Source organism: Saccopteryx bilineata, chromosome 5 (assembly GCF_036850765.1).
Source record: "Saccopteryx bilineata isolate mSacBil1 chromosome 5, mSacBil1_pri_phased_curated, whole genome shotgun sequence".
In the NCBI taxonomy this organism is placed as follows: domain Eukaryota; kingdom Metazoa; phylum Chordata; class Mammalia; order Chiroptera; family Emballonuridae; genus Saccopteryx; species Saccopteryx bilineata.
Window position 1 is genome coordinate 99,529,626 of NC_089494.1, and position 12,801 is coordinate 99,542,426.

General features: G+C 33.7%; 1 protein-coding gene across 1 annotated transcript in view; it reads left to right on the plus strand.

The window, feature by feature from the left end:
* LRP1B (LDL receptor related protein 1B) overlaps positions 1 to 12,801 on the plus strand; it is a 2,131,860-nt gene that overhangs the window by 2,057,478 nt on the left and 61,581 nt on the right. The window contains exons 83-84 of the mRNA XM_066281034.1: positions 3,020 to 3,184; positions 11,863 to 12,024. Coding sequence (XP_066137131.1) covers positions 3,020 to 3,184; positions 11,863 to 12,024 — 327 coding nt within the window. The remainder of the gene's footprint in view (positions 1 to 3,019; positions 3,185 to 11,862; positions 12,025 to 12,801) is intronic.

Consider the following 12,801-nt stretch of genomic DNA (forward strand, 5'->3'; position numbering starts at 1 on the left):
GCTCGGCTTCTGAAGGTGACTTAGTTATTGTCAAAAACAGCCTTTTTCATTATAAAATGATTACAGTTAGGTTTTAAAAGAATATAATTCCATTTACATTTCATCAGGCAGTGTTATATTTTTAAATTTCTCATATCTAAGAGGCACATTATAGAAATGCACTGGCGTTAGCATGTAGGAATTTTGAATACCCATGTGGTTTACATTGAATATCTGCAGATAAAAATAAGCCTTCCCATAATCCTAATTATGATCATAATGCCCTAAATGTTTATCTTTACTGTTCCCATTCACAGCTCTGATTAGGATATTTCATGCTGAATGAGTTAAAAATGTTTTGGTAAATTTTAAATGAAGCAAGTGTATTTCTACTCTAGATCTTTCTTGAGAATCTGACTTCTGTTTTTAACTATTTGCTGGAGATTGTAACTTGCATTTACATAGTTTCCAATTCAGTATGTTCAGAGCTAAATCACCCCTTCTGTTCTTATTGCCCTTATGTCAAAAACTGAAAAAGTTATCTGTAATTATTTTCTGCCCTCTTTAGACAACACCAGTGGGATTTCTCTCTTCCAGTTACCTTTAATATATCCACATTTATCCAACCATATCACTGTATCAGGTCATCATTTTATCTAGCTTGCTTAATGGAAACAGAGTCCCAGTAGTCTCACTGCTTTGAGTTTAACCCCAGCCAAGTATAAACATCTTCATACTTAGGCTCTTCAAAGACTCAGCATTGCTTTGGAAGCAAAGCCCAAAATCCCAGAATCTCCAATGACTCTGCTTATTTCTTTAAACTCACATTTTTCTTCCAATTCTTTCCTTTATATTGTCTAATTCAGGTTCAGTGACAGTGATGTCATTCAGTACCTTCAGTACTCACCTTCTGGCATTCACAGATGTTATTCTATATGAGCTGTATTCTTAAGGGCACTCAGTAAATAATGCTAATTATTTACTGCTAATTATTAAACTAAATACATGGTAATTTACAAAATAAGTGCTTTAATTTCTTGTTGAAATTTAACAAAATACCTTGGAGACCCAGGTCTCAGCTCTTCATTCTTTTATTATTCTAGATGTGGTAGATACAGGCTGGAAATCAAATTCTCCTCTGTGGGTTTGTGTATATGGTATATACTTAAATACCTAATATTTACAAAGTTTTATGATTTAACTTTTTCTTTCAAATGTGTTATTTGATATTCATAACAAATCAATGAATTAAGATGTATATTTGTTAATAAGACCATTTAAAAAAATGAGGCTCAGATAGATTAATTTGTATGCTTAGTAAGTGGCAGAGCGAGGACAGAAACACAGGTCTAATTATATCATTTTTTTAATACTATTTATATAGAGTGCTTCATGAGAGAGCCCTTTATATTACAAATGCAAACTTTATTAATGCCAACCTAAAGCCAGTTCTCTACAGAGCAGTTTCAGAGACTTTCCCTTGCGATTAGTCAGCTCTCAGAATTGTCTCATAGTGCTGCCAGATAAACATTTTTTATGACAGTGGGTATGATACTTGTATTGTGTCATTTGAAGTTACTGAGGCTCTTTCTTTCTTTTTTTTTTTGAATTTTTCTGAAGCTGGAAACGGGGAGAGACAGTCAGACAGACTCCCGCATGCGCCCGACTGGGATCCACCTGGCACGCCCACCAGGGGGCGACACTCTGCCCACCAGGAGCGATGCTCTGCCCCTCCGGGGCGTCGCTCTGCTGCAACCAGAGCCACTCTAGCGCCTGGGGCAGAGGCCAAGGAGCCATCCCCAGCCATCTTTGCTCCAATGGAGCCTCGCTGCAGGAGGGGAAGAGAGAGACAGAGAGGAAGGGGAAGGGGAGGGGTGGAGAAGCAGATGGGCACTTCTCCTGTGTGCCCTGGCCAGGAATCGAACCCGGGACTTCTGCACGCCAGGCTGACGCTCTACCACTGAGCCAACCGGCCAGGGCTAACACTGAGGCTCTTTAAAATGCTCTTGTGATTATTGCAGAGATAAGTTCAAGCTTCTACATTGTATGGGCCATATTATTTTGAATAAGAAATATAGACTACTTTGATTTTACTTTATTTCACTACAAAATAAGCATGAGTTTAGTAGAAGGCATAGTCTAGAATAAAATACCACTTACAATATTCTCAATCATTTTTGTTCCATTGAACATTGTGTCAAGCAGTATTTATAATGGAGCAAGGTTATGTCAATACAAATAGAAAAATGACCTAGAAAATAATTCCAAAACAATCTTATTATAAATCAGACATCATATTTTAAAAATAATTTTGCTATACCAAGGAATGACCATCTTGTCTTGGTCTCAGCCTAAATACATAGAATAGTCAGATTGTGCTTAATCATTTTACATATGGAAATTTTTCATATACAAGTGTTTTTGACATTGTCTATCATTTTCCTATACTAAATCTAAGTGACTTTCAGGTTTAAATGTTTATATATGGTTAATAACTATATATATATATATCAAAGAGTATATTTTATATAAAAATTTTCCTGTACTATAAATTATGTGTTTATATGTATATATACATATATAGTAATTACTGTATGATATATATAAAATATAATATATATTTTTATATATAAAGATATATGTATGTATATAGCTTAGATAGTTATTGTGGTTTGATATTAAACACATCTAAAAAAATGGATCCTAACTGCTATATTATAAAAAATACTTATTGGTTGGAAAATATTTTAGAAAGTTTTAGTTGGTCTTATTGTTTACTGTTTTAACAAATATAAAAACTGGCTGATAATGTTTTAAGCCTAAAGAAAATAAATTAAAGTTAATTCAATTAACTTTTGTATTCACCATTCAACAATGACTAAAATCTATTTCTCTGTTTTCAGATCATTTTATTTCTTCTTTTATATTAGTATTTATTTTTAAAATTTTATAATGAAAGTAAATCTTAGTATTTATTTTTTATATAAATTATTCTGCCATCCACTAAATGTCATGCTATTCATACTTTTTTTATTACCAGATGATTCATGCAAATTGACTTGTGAAAATGGAGGAAGATGTATTTTAAATGAGAAGGGTGATTTGAGGTGTCACTGTTGGCCTAGTTATTCAGGAGAAAGGTGTGAAATAAACCACTGTAACAACTACTGTCAAAATGGAGGAACTTGTGTACCATCAGCACTGGGTAAATATTTGAATTTCACTGTATATTTATATCACCTACAATTTTCCTTTCAAGTTTTTTAAAAATAATGTTACAAATATAATTACTGGTACCTAATAAAAAATGCATTGACACACATTAATTGAATAATTACTCTAACATAATCAATATCATTTGTTCTAATTTTAGTGTATCAAAGTTCAAGTCATCTACTTTAACAATAGTAATGATCATGAAAATGTGTTAAGTGTGCATCATGTGCCAGAGCTCAGTGCTTATAGATTCTGACTATGGCTTAGAATAATTAAGTAAAACTACTTTTACAACCTTTATATGTTTGACACAAAAATATGTTTTTTATATTGAACACTTTGCTTAATACTAAAAGTCATTTGTTACTGAAAATTAGGTTCATCTTAAATGTAAGATATGATATCAGTATTTAATATCTGATAGCATTGTAGTTTCCATCTAAAATCATAACCACTCTGTTGGCTTATAGTATAAAATATGCTTTGAAAATATCAGATTGCTATGTGTTAAGATATTGTTGAAATTCTTATTAATTTGCATGGTAACTATGTTGGCACAGAATGTTTTTACATCATACCATTGAACATTGAAACATTTTTTTGACTGTCTTCTATTAAATTTAAAATATATTCATATGGGATAAAATTAACTCCAATGCATAATAAAAATATAATTTGCAAATCATAATACTTGGTGCAATGGATATTATGCATTTATTAGAGTACAATCTATGCACATTTAATTTTACTATATAAATGCAAATTTATTTAGTCAGATGGAAAATCAATCCATATAATCTTTACATCCCCTACGTGGTTAATTTCTGTCTTACCGGGAGTTCTCACTGCTTCTATTTCTTATACTATTCTTTGAAGTATTTAGGATAATGCTAACTGAAAGTGTCACAGTAAGAAACATTTTCAGTGGAGTTCAGAAGAACCAAGCTGTTTCTGATTTGCATTCTAATGTTAAAAGCGTTACTGTTTCTTTAAAGTTTATAATTTTATGTTTATAAATATTTTGATGTGTGATTAATTGACAATTAAGCTATACCAACTATTTAATTGAATTCTGAAAAATAGTATTTAGCAGGTTGATTGAAATAAAAAAGGCACTAGGACCCTTACTACATATTCTCATTCTGTTTAAGAGAAGTTAATCCATGTGGTCAAGTTTAAGCTATTGCTGAAGGAGAGACTATAGTACTGGGACCTTCACTGGATGTGCACATAAAAATCCAGTGAGTGTGCTGTTAAAGGATATGACCTGTCATTTTATTTTAGAAATGCAGATACCATTTCCTTCAGGAAAAAAAAAATCTTTTTTTTTGTACAAATGAGTTTTTAGGAATTTTGTTGTTAAATTTTCTTATTATAATAATAAAGTCATTGAGTTACAACTGTTTATGCTGAAAGGCACCAGAATGTTACCAGTGACTGGACCTCAGTTCAGCAATGATGGCCATGAGGGTGTGTGTGTACCACATGACAACAGACATGCTGAAGGAGGAAAGGTCGGGGGCGGGTCTGAGCAGCAGAACCAGCAATATGAAAGCGGGGGTAGGGTGGGGGGGACCACGTGATCAGCGATATGGCAGGGGAGGAAAGGTCACCTTGGAGGTGAGGTCCTTATTTTCTCAGTTTTTCCTGTTGCTAGGCACCTGGGGATTTCTACCCTGGTGACCTCTTTACCTGGCCTATCATTTCTACTCTGCTCATGCCTGCCTAACTGTTTACCACACAACCAAACAACTGTCTTATATTTATCTATGCAAATATTTAAACCAACTAAAGAGTTTGTCATTCCAAGCAATGGCTAAGTAGTCAACCTACAATAAAGACAAATCTCTATAAAACATTGAAATTTGCTGATGTATTAAAGTGTCCTGAACTATATATGGATACAGCAAAACTTTTGCTATTGTTTCCAAATCATTGTCCAGACTTTGCTGCATTCTTAAAATCTACATTGTTTATTTATGCACCTGTTGATAGAATTTGCTTTACATAGAGAATATTTCAGAAAAAATAATTTAAATTAGTAATATAAATAAGTACTTATATGAATTCAACTTGAGCTATGGCTATATATAGTTTACTGTCTTATATCTAATAATTAATAATAATATAGTATTCAGTTAAGTCATTTACAAAGCATTTTTAACACTTAAAAATGTGGTTTTATTGGCCTGGCTGGTTGGCTCAGTGGTACAGCATTGGCCCAGCATGTGGAAGTCCTGGGTTTGATCCTTGGCCAGGCACACAGAAGAAGTGCCCATCTGCTTCTCCATTCTTCCTCCCCTCTATATCTCTCTTCCCTTCCTGTAGCCAAGGATCCATGGGAGCAAAATTGGCCCAGGTGCTGAGGATGGCTCCATGGCCTCTGCCTCAGGTGCTAGAATGGCTCTGGTTGCAACAGAGCAACACCCCAGATGGGCAGAGCATCGCCCCCTCGTGGGCATGCCGGGTGGATCCCGGTCGGGCGCATGCGGGAGTCTGTCTCTCTGCCTCCAGCTCCTTACTTCAGAAAAATACAAAAAAAGTGTGGTTTTATTAAACATTATTCTTATAGAGTATAGAGCCATATTATTGCCACACAAATATTAATTCATTAAACACATCCCATTGGGCAATTCATGGATTTATTCATTGTTGGTTTACTTACAGTTAAGCCTTTTGGCAAATTCCTATGTGGACACTTTATAACTAAGGTTTGGGGCAGCCTTAATTAAAATTTATGTTTATGACAGTTGTGTAGGCCTATAATAATTGAACAAAGAAATGTCACTGGTTAATTAACAGCACACATCTGGGAGACATAATTAAAATTTTGCACATAAGAATGAGTTTTTACTCATTCCTTAAGGTTTTGTTTTGCAATAAAGAAAATTAAAAATAAAATATGAATATAATATGTATTCATGTGGAAAAGTATTCAAAAATTAAATTATTTGACATTGAGTATATCAATAAGGGTTCATGTAGTTAATTTCTATGACCTGCCATAGAAGAATAAATTTAAGATAAAGTTTGCCTTGGATAAGATATTTAAAATGAGAATAAAGCATTGAAATATTGAGACATTCAATTATAAAAAAGCAGAAAATAATTTATGATCTTTAAAATTATGGCTAGCATTTAGGATATTTATGTAATTAACTATATTTACAATTAATCTTTACTTCTATGAGTATTTATTTTTTAAGATATGTGCATACTGTTGGAATTCTTATAGGTTTGTTATTTAGACATTTTCTATTTATGTCAGAATTAATCAGGTTTTCTACACAGTTGACTTTAAGAAATGGAGAACAGAGTTTGTAAATTTGGGACTATATAACAAAATATTCTTACTCATAAAATTTTCATAAAGTTATGCAAATAGAGAAAATTTTAATTGGCAAAGTTTGGCAATATATAAAAACAACTAAGTAGAAAATAAACAGTACAATTTTTATAGTAGTTAATATATTTGTATTTAAATATTTTAATGAATACAAGAAGAAAGCAGATGCTCTTATTGTAGCTCTCTCTTATCACCACATCTATGGACATTCAGTGAAAGGTTTTGTTCCCAGAATTGAAGCAGGCAAGAAAAGAAAAATGTACAAAAATAAAATAAATTTATATCTTCTCATTGCATTGTGAAGGGCCCTTATAATAATAGCTGAGTAAATGGAGAGAATTTTCCTTCACATTCATTCAAGATATTTTTGCCTTGGCCACTGTCACAAATATGATGTTAACATACACGATTGCCATCAAATATGATTGCCCCAAAAATCTATGCTAAAAGGCAAGTTAAATGAGGAATATTTAGACACCTTCTTAACATCACGAAATCAATGATGAAACATATATACTAATGTCTCTCAAATCACATATGTACCTAAGATGTAAAGCAGTAGTTTTCACACCAGTGCACAGACCTGGTGCCAGCCTACCAGGAATTTGTGCTGGTCTACAAGTTAACCACCCTGATGTTGTATGAAGAGACCCAATGATTATAAACTATAATCTTCGTACAACATCAGGGTCATTAACACTTTCATGGACCAGCACAACATCTCTCGTGGACGAGCAATAAAAAACCATTGATGTAAAGTACACTGTCACCTAATTAACATCTTTAAAAAATTTTTCTACTGATTTGAGAGAAAGAAAGGAAAGGACAAAGAGAAGTAGGGGAGGAAAGGAGAGAGAGAAACATCCAATTGTTGTTCCTTTTACTTGTTCCGTTTAGTTGTGTATTCATTGATTGCTATTCCCAGATGCCCTGACTGAGGGTGGAACCCATGACCACTCATGCTCCTGGTGGCCACTTTATTCACTGAGCCACCCAACCAGGGCTCACCTAATTAACATCTTGATAAAGGTGGACATACATTTGAACCGTCAATCTTTGCTTTTTTTTTTTTACTTATTATATAAGGGTTGTTTTTAATTTAAATTAAACTTGGTGTTCTATTTCTCTTAACATTGACATTAATTATGTTTAGCAAGTGTTAAAAGCTGGGTATTTAGTCTTACTTATTTTATAAGAATCCAAGAAAATATTAATTTTAAAACATTACATTGCTAACATAAAGTAGTACAAAGCAAAGGAAACAATAAAAAAACAAGAAGACAACCTACTGAGTAGAAGAAGATATTCACCAATGATATGTCCAATAAGAGATTAATATCTAATTTTTATAAAGAAATCATATAACTGAATTCCAAAAACAAATCCAATTAAAAAGTAGACAAAACCCTGAATAGACACTTCCCCAAAGAAGGCATACAGATAGTCAATAGACATATGAAAAAACATTCAGCCTTGTTAATTATCAGAGAAATGCAAATTAAAGCCACAGTGATGTTTCACCTGTCAAAATGGCTATTATCAATGAATCAACAAACAAGTGTTGGTGAAGAGGAGGAAAGGGAATGCTCAGGCATTTTTGGTGGGATTGCGAATTTGTGCAACCAATATAGAAAACAAGTAGTTCCTCAAAAAATTAAAAATGAAACTCCTTCATGACCCACTTCTGGGTATTTAGCCAAGAAAACTCAAAACAGTAGTTCAAAAAGAGATATGCTATACCCAAATATGTATTACAGTTTTTCACAATACCCAAGATACAGAAGCAACCAAATGCCCATCAATAGCTGAGTAGATATAAAAGTGGTAGTGTGTGTGTGTTTCTGTGTGTGTGTGTGTGTAATGGAATATTAGTCAGCCATAAAAATATAATGAAATATTACCATTTGTGATAGTTCGTATACATAGACCTGGAGGGCATTATGCTAAGTAAAATAAGGAAAAGAAAAACATATACCATATGATTTAACTTATATATGGAATATGAAGAACAAAATAAATAGACAAACAAAACAGAAATAGACTCATAGATACAAAAAACAAAATGATGGTTCAAAGAGGGAAGAAAGTTTGAGGGGACTGAGTAAAAAGTTGAAGGAATTCAGAAGTACAAATTGCTAGCTAAGAAATAGGGAATACAGTCAATATTGTAATAACAATGATGGTACCAAGTATAATGATACTTGAAATATTAGAGGATCACTTTTATAATAAAATTTATATATTGTTTAACCACTGTGCTGTAGATCTGAAACTAATATAAAATAATATTGAATATCCAGTGAAATTGAAAATAAAATTAAAAGCAATTTGCTTTTTATTCTCTTTTCTTTTCTCTCTCTCTTTTTTTATCAAGTGAAAAGCAGGGAGGCAGAAAGACAGACTTCCGCATGTGCCCCAACTGGGATCCACCTGGCAACCCCCATCTGGGACTGATGTTCTGCCCATCTGGGGCCGCTGCTCTGTTGCTCGGCAACCAAGTTACTTTAGAATAATCAGAACCAAAATGTAATAGTATTTTCTAAGTGCCTGACACAGTTAGAAATGCTTTGCAAGTATTATCTCACTTATTATATGGAATTCTACACAACAATTTATGAGGTAGTTATTGGTACTATGCCCTTTTTACACACAAGGAAATAAGCCAAAAGGTGATATTTGCCCATGGTCTCACAACCTGTAATTGGCACATATAGTCAATAAATTCAGACAATCAAACAACCTACACTCTTGAGATCTGAGCTAAAAATGCCATAGAAACTGGACGTGTAGAGCCTCCCACTCCTTCCTCAGGTCAGTTGATGCTTTTCCTGACTGCACTACCCTTATAGGCTGTCAATGTGCCAGCTCCCTGGATGCATCACTGCTATAGCGTAGTAATTTTAACAGCGCTGTTTCCTTTTCAAATGTCAAAATCACATTCAGCTACCTACAAAGTCTTTATAAATGAATCCAGTGCAACTAGTTAGGGTAGACTCAGAGAGAGTCTTGAAAGAATTAGAAGGAGCCTGTTATAAAATCCTGCAGCAGATGTTTCATCTCCCATCAGCAAATAAAAGATCTGCTGCACCATAGCTCAGTTTTGAGTTAGATAATATTCCCCTGAATATGAGGAGATTTCTGCTTGTCAAAAAATCTCCTCTTCACAGAAAGAGAAATAGCAGCTTTTTAAAACAATTCAGCAAGAATTTAAATAATACAAGGCATATACCAGCTGGGGTACAACCTGGTCACTCTGCCCTAGTTTCCTAACAGCTGTAGATGAGATGAAAGCATGGTGTTGTGTCCCTGGTGACTGAAAAGGAGGGGATTTCTAGGGCGTCCAGGGCCTTAGCAGCAGGTTTGTGTTTAAAAAGAGAAGAAACAAAAACCCTAGAAAGTAATGTATAAAAACTTCAACCTACAATGTTTCAGTTCTCCCTGTGTGGTATTTGTTCTGGTTGCTCTGCCATTTGATGTCTTCTGTATGTTCTGTACTGTGTGTTTCACATTTAGTTCATGTTCATTTGTGTTCCTGTTTATATTGTTTATTTCTCTGTAAGCTGTTCACTGGTGCTTGTAGATGAAGAGGAAGTACTTGTTTTGTTCAGGGTATTTTTTTCCCTCGCTAACTATGTTCCAACAATTTTCTACCCTCTTTATCTTTTACCACCATTTATTCTATTATTTGTTTTTGTTTTTGTTTTTTTGCCTATTATTGTTCAAGTGAAGGTATTTTCTCTGTAAGAAACAAATAGAAAATTCACTATCAAGAAAAATTTCTGTCTAAAAAAGTTTTAATGCTATTTTCTGGTAATGAAAAATACAAAGTTGATCAGCTTTTAATGTATATAAAATTTTCCTCCTTTCTCAACCTATTAATAGACTTTTATCTGGTCTCCAAACTAATAACATTTATAAATAAATTTTAAAGCAATGCTACTCAACATAAACATCTATATAACTTTCTTCATCTAGCAGTAGTTGTTTCTAGCATGGTTAAGTGTGTATAGCCCTTTAAGGTGAAATAAATAAATAAATTGTGAAACCTCCAATTATTCATTTTCTTGGAAATGCAGGTAGATTTTATTTGGAAGCATTTTATTCACTTAAGAATGCTTTTAAGAAAAGTATAAAAATGTGGAATTGTCCTTCAACGTAGGAAATAGATTCCATGACAGTAGAGAAAACATATCACTTTCATATTTCAAGACTTAAACTTTATACTTATGTGTTTTTCTGGCCATTCTGATTATGCTTCATGTCTACAAAGGTGAGAAGACATGGTTGGATATTCTCTGATGTTAGTAACTGAGCTGCATTTTCTCGGCTCTAGTTCATTGAGATCAATTCTGAATTTTTTTCTTGTGCTATTTGATGTTATATTTTTACATTTGTACAATCTCTAAACCTCATTCTTTCGCCCTTACAAAGAATAGCCATTAATTTTGCTTTGTTGTTCTTCACCACTTCTACAGAGCTAGTTCTGTACACAACTTTCTACTCAGCTCTTGACAATCCAGGCAAGTAGAGAGACTCATTCCCATATAACAGTTAACTGTTATGTCCAAAATACCTTACGAGATTGTTCACCTTTCATTGTGATGTTAGGTCCCACAGAGCAAATAAAGGAAAATATATATCTAAAGATGATCCATCAGATCTGCTATTGTGTGTGTTAACATTAGACTTCTAAGTCATCTCATTAGACTATAAGTGACAGTCCTTATCAGTAATAAAAATATCAATATGAAATAAAGTAATACTTAATAAGAGCTTATATAGAAACAGTTTGCATATTTCAGTCAAATAAAATGATGTTCATTAATATTATTATACATGACATGTCCACTTCAAATTTATTAGAATATTTATGAAAAGTCTAAGTTCTACTTTATGTAAATTCAGCAGTGGTTGGTACACGCTTAAATACTGATAAGTATTATTTGCTCTATTTTATTTTCTAATGGCCAATACAATCTGTATTACCACACGAGTGAAGCAAAAATAATTGGAAAAGAAAAATAGGCAAGAAAAGTAGAATAATACAAGCACTTTAAATCATAAAAAGTCTGTGTAGATATAATTATGTATCAAATGATCTCTGCTAATTTTATCAGATGTGAACTTGAGTTACCATCAAATCTAGTCATCACTGGAACAGTGGGAAACAGACCCAAAGAGGCCATGTTACTGCCTAAAGTCAAAGATGAATAGACCAACTTTGATGAGAACCTGCTTTCCTGATTCATATCTAGTGAGAACTCCATGAAAATACAGCATTTTAGTTCAGAAATTTCCTTTTTATTATCTTTTTCCAATAGGGAGACCCACCTGCAGCTGTGCACTGGGCTTCACTGGACCAAACTGTGGTAAAACAGTCTGTGAGAATTTTTGTCAAAATGAAGGGACCTGTAGCGTGACTGCTGGAAACCAGCCCTACTGCCACTGTCTGCCTGAACACACTGGAGACAGATGTCAAGACTGTAAGTGAAAGCAGCACCCACCAGTCAGTCCAACAGCATGCTCTAATGCAGAGGTCTGGAACCTTTTTGGCTGAGAGTGCCATGAACGCCACATATTTTAAAATGTAATTCCGTGAGAGCCATACAATGACCTGTGTACGGTTATGCATTATCCAATAAAAATTTGGTATTGTCCCGAAGGACAGCTGTGATTGGCTCCAGCCACCCGCAACCATGAACATGAGTAGTAGGAAATGAATGGATTGTAATACATGAGAATGTTTTATATTTTTATCGTTATTATTATTTTTTTATTAAAGATTTTTCTGTGAGCCAGATGCAGCCATCAAAAGAGCCACATCTGGCTCGTGAACCATAGGTTCCCAACCCCTGCTCTAATGCTTACATTAAGAAGTTCTTTCATTACCTATATCTTATGCCTACATGATCTCAGTTTCAGCCACCCTCTGGTTTTTAGTTTCTTCCCCTATATCACCTTAACTGAAATCTTTTTTTTTTACATTTTTCTCCATTCTTCTCTTATCATAAAGATGTTTCTTCTTTCACCAGCTTAGAGATTCCATGGTCTATCATTACATCATTCCCTGGAGTTCACCCTCAATGCCCTTGCTCCCTCCTCCATTCTTTCCTAGAAAACTGTAACCACAGCGTTCTGCCTGTGCTGTACTGTTGCCCCATTGCTAAGTGCAACTGAAGAAAAACACATAATCATATAGACTGGTCTCATTTTCAATTTTTATCACTAATCTCAAATGGAAACTTACTATGGCTTCTACT